Raw genomic sequence first — 20422 nt, 5'->3', positions numbered from 1 at the left:
GGGATATAATAATGCATGCATTCAATAAAACACTAGACCAGATGTGACAACTGGTAGTATTTATATTTCATACACATTAGTTAATAATGTAGAAAATAAACATAAAATCATGTACATTCCTATCTTTTTATTTCAAACTACAAAAACTGGGTACAATGACCTTCAAGGAGAAAGCATTGCTAGCAAATGCAGAATATTTACAACCACAAGATAATGTGCATTTAAAATAGAAGGTATTCTGAAGGTTGTGTTGAAATGGTAACAAAGCAAATCATTTCTTCATTCACTTTCTGTACATAGGCTTGTTCCTTGCATTGTGAACCAGTTACTGAGTTACGCACAAAAGTGAAAATGCAATATGCCTTGCACAGTTCATTAATATTTCATTCTTTGCCTCGCTTTGTTGTAATGAGACTGTGTGGGCTTTTTCCCTCGGGTAACGGGCAGGGGGGAAAACAACTGCCCCAAGTTATTCAGTTTCCCTTCATGTTGTGACATGTTGGCCCAGTGGTAATACATTGCATCCCTTCAGGAAACAAGAGAATCTGAGTGCATTGGACTGAATCACACTCGCCAGTATTTTCTCTCCCTCCATGAACAGTGGTATGGACACTAGTAATTAGGATGAGATGATAATCCATGGTCCCATATGTAGCCTGCACATAGTGCATGTAAAAGAACCCACAGCGGCAAAGGGGTTGTCCGTGGCAAAATTCTGAAGAAAAAACACTTTGATTGGAAAACAAATACAATTTAAAGAAATAAGAAGGGTGGAATGCACTGTAGTGTTTTCTGTCCCAGGGGAGAGCAGCCCAATTTTCACATGGAGAAATCTGTTGTGACAAAGAGTAGTACAATACAATAAATACAAAACAATAAATACAATACAATACGATATTGTTTTTACAGAAATGAAAAAGGTTAAAAAAAAATATATATATATATATATGTGTGTGTGTGTGTGTAAGACTGAATGGGAATTACTTCTTCAGTTAGTATTTGTCCAAAACACATTTCAAATTAACTGTAAAAGCTTCATCAAATGCATGGAAAAGCAAATAATTTAAAAACCGCAGCATGGGTTTTAGCAAAACATCACATTCTTTTTCAAATATCATATACATTTCTGTACAGATTTTCTGTGTAAAATAACCGTCACAAACTACAAAATCAATTTATTTGTTGTGCCTTATTTGTGGAGAAGAAGAAAAATTTTTGTTTGTGCATTTCTAACAGATTATTTGATTAAATTTTTGAAAACTGACATAAGCGTCTCAACAAAAGCTTCATAATCAGTTCTTGATGGAAACTGACCCAGACAACAGAACAAAGCTTTAGTCAAAACAAATGATGCTGATGAATTTAAAAATACCACGAATTTGGTTATCATGCAAGTTAAAACAAATGTGTTCCAGGTTTTATAGGAAACTGGTTTATTCTGATGATCAACGAATCTAAATTTATACTTACTTTTATAGAAAGCTGTGCAATTATATTCTGTGCAGTGAGCATCACTAGTGTGAATAAAAAAAAAGCAAAGCAGCACCATTATTTTAACATCAACTCTAATGAACATATATACTGGCTCACTGTGAGTGAGAACCCAAGACTCATCTTTTATTTTTCTGGTCCGAGCAAAAAACAAAACAAAAAAATCATTTGCGAAAAAAAAAAGGCAAGAAAAAAGGGGTTGCAAGGTAACAATTGTAACAGAAAAAAAACAGTATTTTTTCAGGGTTTTTTTTTCTAAACAAAGTGCATTCCAACTCTTTTCTTTTTTTTTTAATTACAGAAATGTAGCACAAGTGCAATATTTATACTATATATTTGGTGATGCCACAGTTTGAAATTTTTAATCAGCAAGGAAACTTGGTGTCATTCTTGACTCTGTATGCACACCTGGATGGTCAATCTGATATGAACAGTCAATACTTCAATGGATAAACTCATTTCCTTTCTGATAAAACTTCAAAAACTCATTTCTGCTTTTGTGCTTTTACAAACTGACTACTATAATTCTCCTCGTAATCTTCAGCAAATTCAAAAACTTCAAAACAACGTTGCCTGTCTGGCTCTCAAAACTCGGACTGTTTCTGCCTTTTGCTCTTCACATCACTAAAACCTCATCTTTTCAGGCCCTATCTGTAAGCACTCTTGGTTCCTTACCTTTCCAATCAGGTCCCATTGCTTCCAACTCACTTTGCATGTAAGAGGAGACAGGGGAGAGAGTGGGGAAGAGGGAGAGTGATCATGAGTGGCATATGTAATTTGTAACTTTTTCTTTCATGTAAAGGTCTTAGAAAGGGCTCTATACAAATGTACATTATTATTGTTATAATATGGGATTGAACTAGTTTGAATCACAAAAACAGAACATTGAGTAAGCACTAATTAATTTTAATTTTACTGATAACTTTTCATTGATAACTAGGTATACATTGGCATAATGCATATCATCAACTGATTCACATCAGTTAATAAATTGCACACATCAAAATATTTTGTTGCTCATTCACATTTTTATGAACAATATGTTTGCATGTGAGTACATATTCAGAATGGTTTATAGGAAATGAATAACAATCACACACATTTACATCATGCACATATGAAGAATTTAGTTTGATAAAATAACAAAAAAATCTATGAGCAGCAAACAAAGTAAAAAAGTAAAAACAACTTGTTCATCTGTTGTGGAAGCACCCAGTAAGGAAAATGGAGGTTCAATTTCTTTTAAAGATATTTGCTTTTATTTGTTTGTTGTGTGTGTGTGTGTGTGTGTTTTGTAGAAGCGCACACAAAAAGAGCAGAGTGTCTTTATGTAAAAACTGAACAGTGCTAAAGATAGGGTCACCATGTAGTGTACCATTACATCAGCATTTTCGAGACAGTGTTCCTTTGAGTCTTTTCTTAGCTGATTCCATGTCATTGTACTGTGCTAAATAGCACAAATTATTGAAAAAAGAATCAGAGAAAAAAAAATTGATAAAAAAAAATATCAAGAAAGATAATTAAACAGCAAAAAGATGAGAAAAAAAATTGATAAAAAATATCAAGAAAGATAATTAAACAGCAAAAAAGATGGTTATGTTATATCTGAGAATATTAATCCACCACAACATCTTACAATTAATAATGTTATTTTTCAAAATAGCAATAATAAAGCATGACACTAAGAACTGTAATTAAAGAACAGGTAGACAGGCGCAATAGCCGAGTGGTTAAAGCGTTGGACTGTCAATCTGAGGGTCCCGGGTTCAAATCACGGTGATGGCGCCTGCTGGGTAAAGGGTGGAGATTTTTACGATCTCCCAGGTCAACATATGTGCAGACCTGCTAGTGCCTGAACCCCCTTCGTGTGTATATGCAAGCAGAAGATCAAATACGCACGTTAAAGATCCTGTAATCCATGTCAGCGTTCGGTGGGTTATGGAAACAAGAACATACCCAGCATGCACACCCCCGAAAACGGAGTATGGCTGCCTACATGGCGGGGTAAAAACGGTCATACACGTAAAAGCCCACTCGTGTGCATACGAGTGAACGCAGAAGAAGAAGAAGAAAGAACAGGTAGCTTCCTGTCCAAAGCTTCTGAGTAACGCAGTATTTTCTCTGTTCTTCTCACATATGTACAGTACAACTTTCTAACGCAAAACAAAACTAAGATTTTGGAGAAATAAAAACACCCTGTGACTCAGAAATGGTTTACAATTCATCCCTCATCTCCCACTAACAGACAAAAATCAACTTGTGTGTCTCCTTTAAACCACATCTGAAATGTATATATTTTAACAGGCTGATAAGGACAGTGATATTATCCTCTTCAGTTTTGAATCAGGTGTATATTTTGGCAATAAGCAGAAATTGTGCTTCTTAAGAGTCTGCTCGGAAAGAAAAAAAAAAAAAAAAGGCAAAGAAAACCATGTTATTATTTCTTCTTTGAGAGTTACGGAATGTTTACAAGTTCTGCAGATGTTATTCTTTCTCTTGTATCACAAACATATACATGCAAAAACCCAAGGCAAAAAACAAACAAACACATTTTCTTTCTTTGTTGAAATTCCAGGGAGGTGTCATATTTCAATCTACTCTGCATAACAGCATACCATTCAGAGACTCTTATTACTGCTTTAAAAAAAAAATCGATTCATTGATTTATTTATATATCTATTTAATTAATATTTCTATTCATTTATTGATTTTTTCTTAGATATATATATATATATATATTCTTTTTTTTTCCCTTAAGGCCTGATTAAGCACGTTGGGTTATGCTGCTGGTCAGGCATCTGCTAAGCAGATGTGGTGTAGCGTATATATGTGGATTTGTCCAAACACAGTGACACCTCCTTGAGTTACTGATACTGATACTACTGTCCTTGTCTGAGTGATGTGTAACGATTCATGATGAGGTTACAAGTCCTAATCACTGGTACATCCTTGCAACAGTACATGAGTACATGACAAAATACTGTACACACCTTCACCCACTCGATCCAATACACAGATAGTTATCCAGCACATTTTGTACACCTCACTGCTTCTGCTAAATGCAGACATGACATCTGGCGTAGAAGCCTTGTTCTGTTTCTCCTGTTGCTTCAACACTGTGCGCGGTAAAAGCATGCTTCACATATATCACTTCTTATCTCAAGCAGAAACAGCTTGTTTGATATAGATATATATATGTATATATATATATATATATATATATATATATATATATATTGTAAAGCGCTTAGAGCTTGGTCTTTGACCGAGGATCAACGCTGTACATATAAGCATCCATGTCATCCTAACTATCATCTACACCATGCCACTGTCTGGCAGTCCCAGCTTTTTCTGCAGGGCCAGGGTGTTCATCTTGAAGACAGCCTCCATCTGTTCCATGGCCTGAAGGTCCTGACTGAACTGGTCGATGCTGCCCGGACGAGCGACTGCGTTCTTCACCCGCACAGAGATCGGGGGCTGGCTCAGCTCTGCCTCCGCCTCACCATCTTCCAGGTCATCAAACGTTTGGTCTGCGAAGGAGGCGTCGTTTTGGTGGTGGTGTGTGGAGTCATCAGCACAGTTGGCGTTGAGGTTGGAGTTGAATTGTGGCATGGCATCTGTGGAGGAGGCGGAGGTCTGTCTGGTCCTGGCTGATGATCCTCTCTTTCCGGACACTGGGCGGGTCGTTTCGTACTTCAGGGGCCGCTCTCCCGATCTGCCGTCTGTAACATGGGGGAAAAAAGGAGAAAAATGATATACATGACCACACCATCTTGTGTGAAACTAAAAGGAGAAAAACAATACACATATCCACACTATCTTGTGTCAAACAAAAATATTGTGTGTTTTTTTTTTTAATTTGTTTTGCTTTTTTGTAAAGAAAAGGTGTTTTTTGGCATGGCCTTGGCTTGTAAAAGAAAGTGATAGTTGTCGGACAATGTGAAGGAACAGTAAGATGACACAAATTCATCAGCTGAAGCAACGGTAGTGAAGATCAGCTTGTATTTGATGGGTGCGGTGGCAAAATGGTAAGAGTGCTGGATTTTCACCCGAGTTTCCTGAGTTCCATCCTTGGTTTCAGTGCACCTGGTGAGTTAAGGGTGCAGATTTTTCTGATCTCCAAGGAAAACAGAGGTGCAGACCTGCTCAACCCCCTTCATGTGTAATGCAGAAGATCAAATACGCATATCAAAGATCCTGTAATCCATGTCAGCACTTGATGGGTTATGGAAACAAGGCCATATCCAGCATGCACACCACTGAAAACATAGTTTATGGTGGGGGGAAAAAACGGTCATACATATAATAGCCCACTTGTATATACAAGTGATCATGAGAATCGCAGCCCCAGAATGCATAAGAAGATGAAGAATCAGCTTGTACTTGAAGTCATTTACACTGTTTATCATCATTTTCCATCTTATCTTCTCATTATGATTATTGCAGAAAGTAGGAAAGGGATTCAAACTCAGTTCAGATCAAAACACAAAGACTGGAAACAACATCTTGTACTTTGGCCAACTGCAATGGTCAGGGGTGTGGTAAGATTAATCTTCTTTTTTATGCTGACATTTACAGAATTGTGCATAAAACTCTCTCTCTCTCTCTCTGTGCATTGGATAACCCAACGCATGCCTTGTGTTTCTCTTTCTCGACTTCCTCCCAGCCCCTCAACCAGCCCCTCTGACCTCTCCTTCACCATTCTCCCCCTCACACCCACCTCCACCATCACCACCACCACCACCCCATCATCCTCACACCCACCTTCACCATCACCACCACCCATTCTGCCATGAACTCTACCTGTGATAGTCACCCTCCCTATGCCCCCCCCCCCTTCCCGCCCCCCAACCACCACCCCATCAGCCATGAACTCTACCTGGTCCTTCCATGGTGATGGTCACAGCACTCTTGGGGCGGGCCCGCATGCGATCTTTCTCCCGCAGCACTGCCGCACTCATGGGTCGCGGCTTTTTGCCCAGCACCTCGTCCACCCTGAACAACTGGCCCTGTAGCAAGATCGACAGGTTAACACATGGCACCTCGTCCACCTTGAACAACTGGCCCTGTACAGCAAGATCGACAGGTTAATACATGGCACCTCGTCCACCTTGAACAACTGGCCCTGTACAGCAAGATCGACAGGTTAATACATGGCACCTCGTCCACCTTGAACAACTGGCCCTGTAGCAAGATCGACAGGTTAATACATGGCACCTCGTCCACCTTGAACAACTGGCCCTGTAGCAAGATCGACAGGTTAATACATGGCACCTCGTCCGCCTTGAACAACTGGCCCTGTACAGCAAGATCGACAGGTTAATACATGGCACCTCGTCCACCTTGAACAACTGGCCCTGTAGCAAGATGGACAGGTTAACACTGGCCCTGTAACAAGATGGACAGGTTAATACATGGCACCTCGTCCGCCTTGAACAACTGGCCCTGTAGCAAGATCGACAGGTTAATACATGGCACCTCGTCCGCCTTGAACAACTGGCCCTGTACAGCAAGATCGACAGGTTAATACATGGCACCTCGTCCGCCTTGAACAACTGGCCCTGTAACAAGATCAATATGTTAATACATGGCAAGATCGATAGGTTAACTCTCTCCGGATGAAGGAATACGTGAGCATTCCTACATAAAATGTATTCGGTTTCAGACGATGGAATGGAATAGCATTTTCAAAAAAAAAAAATCCATCACTCGCTGTACACATGATTTTGTGATTAGCCAAGCAGAGTGTGCTATTCTGGGTCACTCCACAAGCGAATGGTATGATTGGCCAGCCTGCCATGTGTGGCCCGTCTCGCACATACGCTGTCAAAGTCACTGACCGGTCATCTGCTCACGTGCCAGCCTGTTAGCAAAGCGGGCTCTTCTCAAAATGTTTTGGAGCAAACAAGGCAGCAAAGGCAAGGTTTTAGTGTTGCCGACTTGAAATGCTACAAACTGAAGGGTCGGACATTGAAGAGGTGGATGATGACGAAGAAGAAAGTGAATTTAATGCAGAAAGCGAGCATGGGTATGGTGATTCAGGATGATTGGCATTATTTTCTGCAAAACTGTAAAATTAATATGAGAAATTTGATTTTTTTTTCTCTTTTATGTAATAGCTCAACACGTAATAAACCAGGTCTGAAAGTTTCATTTTCTTACTCTGTATTTTCTATTTTTTGTAATTTTTTTTGCAAACCCTTACAAATGGGCTGTCTGTGGGGAAAAGCAAGAGAGAAAACTTGTCGTCCCAAGTGAGTTAGTGCATGACATCTCGTCTGCCTTCAACAACTGGCCCTGTACAGCAAGATCGATAGCTTAATACATGATGAAAATTAATTTAATGTGTGTGTGTGTGTGTGTGTGTGTGTGTGTGTGTGTGTGTGTTCTGATGGACATCTACAAAATGAAAATAACTTCACTGTGTGTGTGTGTGTGTGTGTGTGTGTGTGTGTGTGTGTGTGTGTGTGTGTGTGTGTGTGTGTGTGTGTTCTGATGGGCATACTGACTGCATTTAGGTCTAAACAATTAGAAGATAATAAAATCAGAAGCGAAACAACCCCCCCCCCAAACCACAGAAAAATACTGATTCAGGATTACCATACTTTCTATTCAACCTCAGTATTTGCTAGCCTCTATTTGTATGAATGATTCTAATGTCCTAGATTCTAAGAAGATCCCATGCAGCATGCTGATTTGCTTTGCAGCTGTCAGAGTTTGGAATAGCATATTCTTCCCTCCTGTAAAGCTGCATTCATTCAGTGATCACTTGGACAGCTAGGTAAAAAAAACACAACATGTTTCTGTTCATGCTACAAAAGCTTTTCTATGTCCTTTTTACCTAATCTGTTTAACCCTGCCATGTGGGCAGCCATACTCTGTTTTCAGGGATGTGCATGCTGGGTATGTTCTTGTTTCCATACCCCATCATCCTTATTTCATCTTCTGCATGCGTACACACAAAAAGGGGGTTCTGTCACTAGCAGGTCTGCACAAATATTGACCGAGGAGATTGGAAAAATCTCCAAAGGGTGCAACAGCTGAGTGGTTAAAGCGTTGGACTTTCAATCTGAGGGTCCCGGGTTCAAATCACGGCAACGGCACCTGGTGGGTAAAGGGTGGTGATTTTTACGATCTCCCAGGTCAACATAATGTGCAGACCTGCTTGTGCCTGAACCTCCTTCGTGTGTATACGCGAGCAAAAGATCAAATACGCATGTTAAAGATCCTGTAATCCATGTCAGCATTCGGTGGGTTATGGAAGCAAAAATATACCCGGCATAAACCCCCCCACCCACCACCCACAAAAGCGGAGTATGGCTGCCTACACTGCGGGGTAAAAACGGTCATATACATAAAAGCCTACTCGTGTGCATACGAGTGAACATGGGAGTTGCAGCTCATGAACACAGAAGAAGAAGAAGAAAAATCTCCACCCTTAATCCATTAAGTGCCCCAAGACCAGCTATTGAACTCACGAAAGTCAGGTGATAATCCAGCACTCTAACCATTCAATGCATCCGTCAAGTGCATGTACTGAACTGAAAGCAAAACTCAAGCACTGCTTTATGTAAAAAGCCTCTTTTGGCTGATATTGCCTGTATCCCTGTATGTCAGCTTGTCAACCTTGCTCTTCTGACACTTGCATTCTTTTCTTTTACAAGGCATCATTATCACAATTCTAAGTTAGAATGGGAGGAAAATTTATGTAACATTCAACAGAACATATTTATTTTGTCGATTATTAGTTGTTTTTTTAATAATCGCTTTGATTCTTTGATTGCTTTGCATTTGCACACGCAACATATTTTTTGTGTGCATTTTCAGGGCACTGATTGATGCATAATAATAATAATAATAATAATAATAATAATGGTATTTATATAGCGCTGGATCTTGTGCAGAGACAAATCAAAGCGCTTTCGCACCAGTCATTCACACGCATGCATAACTCTAATAACTGTAGAAACTAAAGACAAGGAAGGGCAGGCAAGGGAGGCTATTTTGGGAAGAGGTGGGTTTTAAGGCCAGACTTGAAAGAGCTGAGTGATGCATCAGTAAACATAAAACAACAAAGCTGATAAACAGAGACGTCATATCTCAGTACCTGCATGTATCGTCTGGAATCATCATAGTCTTGATGCTGACGTACACATTTCTGTCGCAAAGGTTCTGCCTCCTTTGAGCCTGCCAAATACTGGAAAAAAAAAAAAGCATTCAAAATATCTGAAGATGGATGGGATTATCCTTGATTTCCTACTTCCGGAAGGTTATCGGCCGTAGTTGATTTCGTTTTCTCCGCATAGGCGGATAGTAGTTTGCACAGGGCAGGAATGTCAGACCCCTGCCAGAGTCTGCACTAGTTGGGTCACAGTTAAGTATGTGTAATTTAAAAAAAGCATTCAAAATATCTGAAGATGGATGGGATTATCCTTATTTTCCTCCCAATATTTTTCAACTGAAAATCTATTCTTTCAATCTCTCTCTCTCTCTCTACAAACACACACATCCATATACACACACACACACACACACACACACACATACTACAAACACACACACTAAAACACACCAACACACACAACACACACCAACACAAACACACACACACACACACAGATACTGCACGCAAACACACACACACACATATAATACACAAACACACACTACACACAAACACACACACTACACACAAACATTACAAAAAAACACTATATACACACTACACAAACATACAACACACACACACACACACACACACTCACACACACAAACATACAACACACACACACACACACAAATACACTACAAACAAACACACACACACACACTACACACACACACTCACACACACACATGCACACACACTACACAAACACACACATACACAACAAACACACACACACACACACACACACTACATAAACGCACAACACAAACACAAACACAACACACACACACACTACACAAACACAACACACACTACATAAACACACTACACAAACACAACACACACACACACTACATAAACACACTACACAAACACAACACACACACACTACATAAACACACTACACAAACACAACACACACAGTACATAAACACACTACACAAACACAACACACACACACACACAGTACATAAACACACTACACAAACACAACACACACACACTATATAAACACACTACACAAACACAACACACACACTACACGCTCACAGCCTCAGCAGCAGGGTGGACGGCAGCAGAGGGCATGGTGGGGGGACTGGTGGAATCCACGAACAGGTCGCGGAGTTTGACCTCCGCTTGCTGCACCACGTCGCGCTCCACTTTGGGCCGTGTGCGCACAATGGACGACTTGGGGCGGTTGAGGCGTGACCGGATTTCGTTCTTCCCATCGTTTCTCACCTGTGTCCCATCCACAGCCATGATAATCGGCCAGGTGTTGTTGTTTTTTTGTTCTGTTTTGTTTTCTTCTTCTTCTTCTTCTGTGTTCGTGGGCTGCAACTCCCACGTGTGTATGACCGTTTTTACTCCGCCATGTAGGCAGCCATACTCCGTTTTCGGGAGTGTGCATGCTGGGTATGTTCTTGTTTCCATAACCCACCGAACACTGACATGGATTACAGGATCTTTAACATGCGTATTTGATCTTCTGCTTGTGTATACGCACGAAGGGGGTTCAGGCACTAGCAGGTCTGCACATATGTTGACCTGGGAGATCGGAAAAATCTTCACCCTTTACCCACCAGGCGCCGTTACCGCGATTCGAACCTGGGACCTATACCCCCGAAAGCGGAGTATGGCTGCCTACATGGCGGGGTAAAAAAAACGGTCATACACGTAAAAGCCCACTCGCGTACATACGAGTGAACGTGGGAGTTGCAGCCCACGAACAAAGAAGAAGAAGAAGAAGAACCTGGGACCCTCAGATTGAAAGTCAAACGCTTTAACCACTCGGCTATTGCGCCCATCGTTTTGTTTTGTTCAAAATATTGGTTTGTAAACAAAGCAAACGAAGGGATGATGAGGAATGTTTGAAACGGATTTCATTCAAATTTCCTTTCTGACTGACTCTTCATAACAAAAAAAAATCATTAAAAAAAAATATTGTTTTCTGGAACTGTTGAAATGCTATCAAACAAATACTCACAATTCTACATGATATAGAAATGGAAAGCACAATACAAATGAATGGGATGAGGAATTTCTGAACAGATTTCATGTAAATTTCCTTTTTGACTGACTCTTCATAACAATTCATAAAGAAAAGATTGTTTTCTGGAACTGTTGAAAATGGTGTCCAGCAAATAATCACAACTCTATATGTTATAGAATAATGGTATGACAGTTTGTATATTGCTTAAAATGAAGCACTGCTAAGGAAAAATCAAATGTTGAAAAAAAAAAGTGACAAAGATTCAAAGACGAATATGGATTACTGACCTTTATCATAAAAAAGATTGTTCTGGAACTGTTGAAATGCTATTCAGCAACTAATCACAATTCTACATGTAAAAGAACGATGGATGATAGTATGATGTATATGATGATGAATATTGCTCAAAACGATGCACTGCTCAGGAACATTCAAATGTTAACTCTCTCCATACGAACGGCGAAAGAGACGACGTTAACAGCGTTTCATCCCAATTACCATCATCAAAATATTGCAAGCGGAACGCTCTTATACTGAAGAGGTGAATGTTGACAAAGAATACGACAATTCTGACGACGGAAGCTAAAGGTTGGGTCATTCAGACACCCACTGGACATCCGAGGGGTCTGTGTAGAGGAGAAGAGAGGACTGGCCGTACTGAGTGAGTTAAAAAAAAGAAAAAGAAGGGGAAAAAAAAATTAACAAAGACTCAAAGAGGAACATGGAGTGGTGACCTTCATTAGTGATCAAAATGCCCATCTCTGTCCTCCACTCATTTCTCTGTGAAGCACATACAGCAACAAGCCAACAAATGATGCCCCATGCCTTCAGCACAAACAGCAGAATCATGCACTGGCAGCCAAGAAGCTATCTCTTGCAAACTACTGTATAATCTGCCAGCATGCGACAACAGCGTAACTGATATCGTTGCGTGATGCCATGACATCACTGTTGAAAGGGACATGAAGTTGTTTGGCTTTATGGTTTACACAGATTGATTTTAGGTATTTATGGATCATCCAAAACTTTTGAAGGGAAACAAATGTGTATCTTATAAAAAACAACAACAACAAAAACAAAAAACAAAACAAAACAAAAAAAAAAACAAAAAAAACCTCAACTTTATTTAAAGATAATGCTTCAAGCATTTTCCAAAATGTTGTGATGTCAAAAATATGGAGACTCACTTTTGGTTATGACTGACTTCTGAAGCAGATCTAAATGAATTTGATAAAAAAAAAAAATTAAAACTTTGCAAGGACTTTCCAAAAGAAAAGAAAAGAATACTGTGCAAGGACTGTGTTGGAACAGATCTGGGTTTTGTTCCATTTATTTTTTTAAATTTACGGAAGAAGCTGAAACGCTGAAACAAGCTGTTGAAATGTCAACAACCCAGACAGATAAAAGTTTTTAGTGCTGATGTGGAAACTGCCTGTTTTCCTTCTCCGTCAAGCCTCAAAGAAAGCACATGTTGCAAAAGACAATGATTTGACAGTTGCAGCTTTTGAAAAAGATGAATGTGATGGGCCTGCAGTTTTAATCACTGAACATACATCATTTCCCACAGCTGTTCTAAACCGAGCAATCCTGGAGGTTGGCTTTGAGCAAAGTTGTTGTGACATCACAACTGAGCGAGCTCCTTCTGTTTCCTTTCTAGAGAGCCAAGCCAAACATGGCGGCACCCAATGTTGTGCCAAGATGATAGTTTAAATCAATGTAATTGCTTCAATGCACAGATATATTCAATTTAATGCATGGTTCAGTAATTATTACCCATGTGCCAGGTTTTCAGACCCCTGATGCTATTTCACTTCATGCTCCCTTTCACACACTACAATGATGATGTCAGTGTCAGGACTGCATAAATGACATGACGTCAGTGTCAACACTCTACGATGACATCAGTGTTAAGTGTTCCACAATGACTTGATACCACTGACAACAGTCTACAATGACACATCAAAGTCAACTCCAGTGACATGACACTGCCATCACTGTGATCAGTGATAATGCATCACTGTCAGCATGACATGACATCACTGTCTCATAACAATGACATGACATCGTGCAGCTGTCAACGCAGTGAGACTGACATGATATTATCACCACCTCTGAACAGTGATGTGACACTATGATGACACTGTGTGTGGTGACAGTGTCGGCACTGTCAACAGTGTGTACTGTGACATGTGACATGAAGCAAAAGACTATGTCAAGCAAAAGCACCTTCAAGCATCTGTTCCATAATTTGTAGCACAAATATGTGTGCACGAACACACACACACACACATACACACACAAGTGCGTGCACACACACACACACATGCTTGTGCACACACACACGCATGCAGGCAACCCCCCACCCCCACACACACTCACCCACCCACACAGAGACACACACACATGCACGCACGCACACACGTACACGCACACACCTGAAAACAACTAAGATGAGAGAAAAACCAAACAACACAAACTATCAAAAAAAAAAAAAAAAAAAAAATCCTCCAAAAATACAACCACAAAAAAAAACCCCGACCCAAAACACGTGTCAAAAAAGGTAACGTTTGCACGTGTACCACCACCAACACACCATGCTGTGCATCTGCAAGAACTGGTGATCGACAGAGCTGAGCTTGCCCGAGGTGGGGCGTGACCTGGGAACGCTGGCCATGTCCTGCTGGTGGAAGTGCAGGACCTCGTCCATGAAGCGGCTGCGGTTCTCCATGTAGCGCCTCTGCTGCTCCTGGATCTCCATCTGCATCAGGTCGTAGTCCCTCCTCAGCAGCTTCACCGACAGCCGCTCCCAGTGGGCCACTGCCGCTGACTGGGTTGGGAGAGAGAGAAAGAAGCTAGAAACTTGGACTTGAAATTTTGCCTTCACTGAAGATGAATAAAGAACTGCAGCACTGTTACAACATAATATGCAAAGAAACAAGAGAGGCAAAGCCTTCCAGACTCACTTGTGGTACACTTAAAAAAACAAAACAAAAAAAACCCCAAGCTTTTTATGTATTGAGTATAATTTCAAAATGTAATGTTTAAGATGAGAAAGATCAGTTTAAAGCAAATTAAGTCCCCTAGCATTAATTACAGAGTAATTTCCCATTTTTACTATCTGCACCAAAACATTTGCAAAGTAAATAAAACTTCCATGCTTAGCAAAAGAAGTTCCTGTTTGAACAAAAAATGATAACAATGACTGCTCTCGTTGTTGGGTCAGAATATCAGATCAAAGTGCCAAGTTTAGAGAATACAAAAAATATAAATATAAATGCAGTTTGCATGTAATTAGGCTTCTTTTTGTATTTTTTTGTGCCCATCCCAGAGGTGCAATATTGTTTTAAACAAGATGACTGGAAAGAACTGAATTTTTCCTATTTTTATGCCTAATTTGGTGTCAACTGACAAAGTATTTGCAGAGAAAATGTCAATGTTAAAGTTTACCATGGACACACACACACACACACACACACACACACAACCGAACACAGGGTTAAAACATAGACTCACTTTGTTTACACAAGTGTGTCAATGAAACAAACAAACAAGCAATCAAACAAGAAACAATAACAACATACATAAAATACTTTTGAGATTTGACCATCCATTCACACGTTATTTCTTGTAGTCTGTTACTTTCCTTTGAGAACAATTCAGCATCAGCATCGACCATGGTTAACTACCTTAGAATTCATTGTTGTGATTATTGTTAAGAAAACCTTGTCTAATTTTTTTTTTGTGCCTCTGCAATAAACTTAGCAACTGACCTTATCATAATATCATTAGATGAGAGTGAGCGAGAGAGTGTGAGAGACACAGAGAGTGAGAATGAGAGAGAGAGAGAGAGAGAGAGAGTGGTCATGAGTGGTTTATGTAGTTTGTAATTTTTTCTTTCATGTAAAGCGCTCTGTGCTCCAAGAGAGAAAGGTTGCTGATACAAATGTACAGTATTATCATCATCATTATTATTACTATTATTATTCATTGTTATTTATTGACTGATCCACTGATTAACTGACCAGGGAGAGAGAACCAGAGACTGACAGACAGGCAGAAGATGAGAGAAAAAGACGAAGATCCAGATAAAGAGACACACACCAAAGCAAACAGAGACAGTTATGAAAACAAATAATACTGGATTTCACTCATCACCTTACCTTGGCACTGGTTCCCGATGCCTGCATACTGGTTCCAGGTCTACCAGCAGTACCAGAGTCCAGCAGAAAAGGGGGAATGTCCAGACCTACAGACACACACTTCATTATCACGGAACAAAACACTTGGCTTCACACACACAGACACACACACACACCCACAGACACAGTCACGCACACACACACACACACACACACACACACACACATTCACACACTGATTCAGATTTTCATTTCAGATCCGGGGACAGACTACTCCAAACTCAGTATAGTGGGGTGACCATCCCTGACCCAGCAGGTCCCAGGTTAGCTACAGTATTTGTGTAGCCCCGGACCAACCGACGATGTTCCTATCATGACAGGGCAGGGCAGCAGGTGGCGCTGTACCCCACGTATCCCACAGTGGTATCATCATGTGATAAAGAGACGCACTATAACATCCAGCCCTGAGGTGGGATCCTCGGATAAACAATCTCACCCCACTCAGAGAGATCCTTGGATAAACAATCTCTCCCCCCTCAGAGAGATCCTTGGAGAAACAATCTCCCCCCTCGGAGAGATCCTTGGAGAAACAATCTCCCCCCTCGGAGAGATCCTTGGAGAAACAATCTCCCCCCTCGGAGAGATCCTTGGAGAAACAATCTCCCCCCTCAGAGAGATCCTTGGAGAAACAATCTCCCCCCTTGGAGAGACCCTCAGGAAAACAAACCCCCCCCCTTTGAGAGATCCTTGGGGAAACAATCCCCCCTCCTCAGAGAGATCCTCAGAGAAACAATCTCCCCCACTGGAGAGATCCTTGGAGAAATAATCCCCCCCCCCTCGGAGAGATCCTCAAGGAAACAATCTCCCCTCTTGGAGAGATCCTCTCCCCCCTTGGAGAGATCCCCGGAGAAACAATCTTCCCCCTTGGAGAGATCCTCGGAGAAACAATCGCCCCCCCTGTCCTCACAGCAGGTCTTTGGGCCATGAGCTAAGGGCGAGGTAACCCTATCAGAAACCCCTGAGTGCTGAAGATGGAGGTGTTGGGCTGCACAGCGCACTCCAACAAACCACAACACCAGGCATTGTCGCCTATGACAATGTCAGACAGCCACAATAAGGATGGCGCTTGCCCATAGACGATGACATCATTCATCAGGCGGGATGGACTGACACTGAAGAGGCGAACAATAAGAAGAGGAAGATTTCAGACACAAACACACACACTCTTACACACACACACACACACACTCTTACACACACACACACACACACACACATGCACCCTCGCGCGCACAAACACACACACACACACGCATGCACGCACACGTGCCCGCACGCACACACACACACACACACTGCAATAGAAAAACTGAGACAAACGGACTGACAAGACACACAGACTACTCACCAATGATATTGGCAAGATGGATGGAAGCGTTTCTATCCCCATTCCAAGACCTATAAAAATGCAAAACAAAGAAGAATAAAATACACAACGCATTCCATTTAACAGCTAATTTGGGGGAAAAAAGAGAAGAAAAAAAAAGAAAAGAAAAACGGATGAAAGAAAAAAAGAAAAGAAATCAAGAATGAAACAGTGTAAGCAAATATTTCATTTATTCTTATAACTTTCATCTAAGTATGACAGAAAGAGCAGTTACATAGATTACTAACAAAAGTTAGTACGCAATTCATACCAACCAACATAATTTCCTGACTTCTGCATTTGTTAAGTGGGCCTTGTAGAAGATGCCAAGGAGTCTTCTGAAGCATCTCACTTCCACTATTTGGCTTCTCTGAAGCTCTGTTGTAAGAGTCCAGGACTCACCTGCATACATGAAAATGGAGAGAACCAGTGAGTGCAGGAGCTTTAGCTTTGTTCTGAGACTGATGTTTTTGTCTCTCCATATGGGCTTCAGTCTTGCCAGTGCTGTTGCAGTCTGCACAGCTCTTGCCAGTGTGTGTGTGTGCATGTGTGTGTGTGTGTGTGTGTGTGTGTGTGTGTGTATGCATACATTTATATTTGTTGTGTACACACACACACACACACACACACACACACACACGCACACAGAGGTCTGTAGCATATGTACAGGTCTGTACATATGCTGATCTGAAAGACTGGAAAAAAAACAAACCCAACTGACTTCCACTCCCAACCCATCAGGATTGGACTGAAAGTCACACCATTCAGCTATTGCACCCATTTGCGTCTTAAGACCACAAACCTTCTGACGAGAGAGATGAGACAGTTGAGCTTGTCCCTTGATCGTTGAGTCTCCGCTCGACTTCTGTTCAGTTCTTGCTGAAGCTCATTGATGTGTTTATTGACATCCCGCTGACTGGCTGCACGACTCTTTGTCCCGCTGTCCGGCCGTATCATGAGGGACATGGTGTGCACGGTGTGGGTGCTCTTTTGTGCTGCTGTTTGCTGTCAACAGTTTGATTTTTTTTCTCTCTATTGTAGGCTTACTTTCTTTATCTGCCTTTTCTTTCTCTCTGTGCCTTGTACCTCTTTATCTTACTGTTGTTTTTCTTCTCTTTTTCTTTGTTTTGTTTTCAAGTAACTTTAAGATGTGTCAAGTGATATGTACCTCTTGTGCTGATATAAGGCAATGCAGATAAGGTCTTTATAATGGTTTTGTATTTTCTTCTTGCTTGCCTGTGTTACTGTTCAGATGTTGAAAGCAGCTGAGGAAAAGGACCTGCACAAACAGCAAAGACATATAAATAAGTTAATAAACTTGCCACTGATAACATTTGTAAGACAAAACAACAAATTCTAAAGGAAGCAGTATACCTACCTGAGAAGCCTAAAAATGCTCTCATGTACATTAGTTGATTTTTCTGCCACAGAGATTTGTTTGACATAACACCAAAAGTGGTATACCAGAACTGAGAAGCCTACAATTTAAAAAAGAAAATTAACTGTTTGGTTATTGATGAGAACCAGATAATACCTTCAGAGACATAAATCAACAGGAACTTAGTGATAAAAGTGCTGCTGTATATGGAGCTGCTGGAAGAGGAAAAGCTTTCCAAAGCCCATTCCTTCTGATTCCAAGCAGTACTGGAACAAAGCTTAGAAATCACTGCACTCCGTGAACAATATGAAAAAGATATGAATTTGTACATTAAAAAATCAAAAACAAACTAAAAACTTAACCAACTAAACCATACCTACTTTTACAGTCTAAACACTCCACAAAAAGGTATATCCATCATGGTCTGAAAGGCATTTTCATTGTTCTGGGAAAAAAAATCCTTTGCCTAAGGATGGTTCTAGTAAAGGATATGATGTTGTTGGATAGTGGATGGGATTGCTGTGCTTCCATACTTAAGTTAAGGCCATAACAGAACAGATAGAAAGGGTCTAGCTTAGCTGTTCTCGTCCAAGTAGAATGGATGGGCCCACCCCTGAAAGCGGAGTATGGCTGCCTACATGGCAGGGTAAAAACAGTCATACACGTAAAAACCCACTTGTGTATATACGAGTGAACGTGGGAGTTGCAGCCCATGAACGCTGAATAAGAAGAAGAAGATGGGCTAAGTCAAATCTGGAAGAACCATTTCTTCCATGTGTGATGCTTTTTTTTTTTTTTTTTCTTCTTTTTTCTTTCTTAATCGGTGACAGACCCTATGAGAACTTTGGCACTGGAACTTCTGAGGTGTGTTGATATCATCCATGTTCCACATGTCTATAAACTTTTGCACTTTACAATGACACATTATTTTCTTCTACATGAGTTTAGAAGATTAAGAGGTGATCTCAGAGACACTGAAGTATACAAGATCATGCACAATATTTATGATCTTTGCACCACCTCTTCCTTGTTTACTATGGCTAACTACGATAAAACTCGAGGACACAACTTCAAAATAAACAAAACTAACTTCGTAACTAACCAGTTCCGCAAGTTCTTTACTAACCGTATCATAAATCTGTGGAACAACCTTTCATATGACACCATCAATGCACCATCGGTAAACGCCTTCAAAAATCACATTGACAAAAAGTTTAAAGACCATGTATTTTCCACAGAGTTAAATCTTTATTGAGCTGTAGATAAATGTAGTATACACTATGCCAGATTTAAACAAGGGTCTGTTCACAAGTGATCCAAAAGCACATAAATGGACACTGATTATGAGGGCAAAAGGCTTTTAGCCTACAGCCAAACATTTCTGTGATTCTGTGATGATGAATAACTATACGTAATTCTGGTGATAAAGCTGTTTTCATAAACGACAACTAACCAATCAAACAAATTACTACTGGGGCAAACTCATGCTACTGGATATCTTGTACGCTTTATTATTTTGACGCTTGATATAAAAATCGATATCTGATTATGTCTTCTCAGAATCGATTGCAATCAAATCGATATTTTTTCCCTATTAAGACACATATTGTGTTACTCTGTTGATTCTTAATCATAAGAGCGGACTTACAGAGTGTACTTATCAATATAAGTCCTTTTTAAAAAAATCACCTCCACTGAGTGTACTTACCAACACAGATGCAAATTACACGATCTTAATGTGGAAAAGAGAATGCGCCGGGCTCCATGTTGTTTACGTTAGCAATATCACCACAATCTGAGGGAACAAATTGAAGAAGATGATTACAAA

At 40.5% G+C, this 20422-nt stretch overlaps 1 protein-coding gene across 1 annotated transcript; it reads right to left on the bottom strand.

The window, feature by feature from the left end:
- Positions 1 to 33: 33 nt before the first annotated feature.
- LOC143300577 (uncharacterized) lies at positions 34 to 20366 on the bottom strand. Its single transcript, XM_076614348.1, has 9 exons — positions 20303 to 20366; positions 18019 to 18495; positions 17199 to 17248; positions 15812 to 15897; positions 14245 to 14478; positions 10712 to 10900; positions 9599 to 9688; positions 6371 to 6500; positions 34 to 5213 (listed from the first exon to the last, which is right to left on the bottom strand). Exons 2-9 carry the CDS (start codon positions 18180 to 18182, stop codon positions 4807 to 4809), a joined length of 1350 nt encoding a protein of 449 aa, XP_076470463.1. The 5' UTR covers positions 18183 to 18495; positions 20303 to 20366; the 3' UTR covers positions 34 to 4806.
- Between the last annotated feature and the right edge of the window lie 56 nt (positions 20367 to 20422).

The sequence above is a fragment of the Babylonia areolata genome, chromosome 26 (assembly GCF_041734735.1).
Source record: "Babylonia areolata isolate BAREFJ2019XMU chromosome 26, ASM4173473v1, whole genome shotgun sequence".
Lineage (NCBI taxonomy): Eukaryota > Metazoa > Mollusca > Gastropoda > Neogastropoda > Buccinidae > Babylonia > Babylonia areolata.
This window is presented reverse-complemented; position numbering and strand designations above follow the sequence as displayed.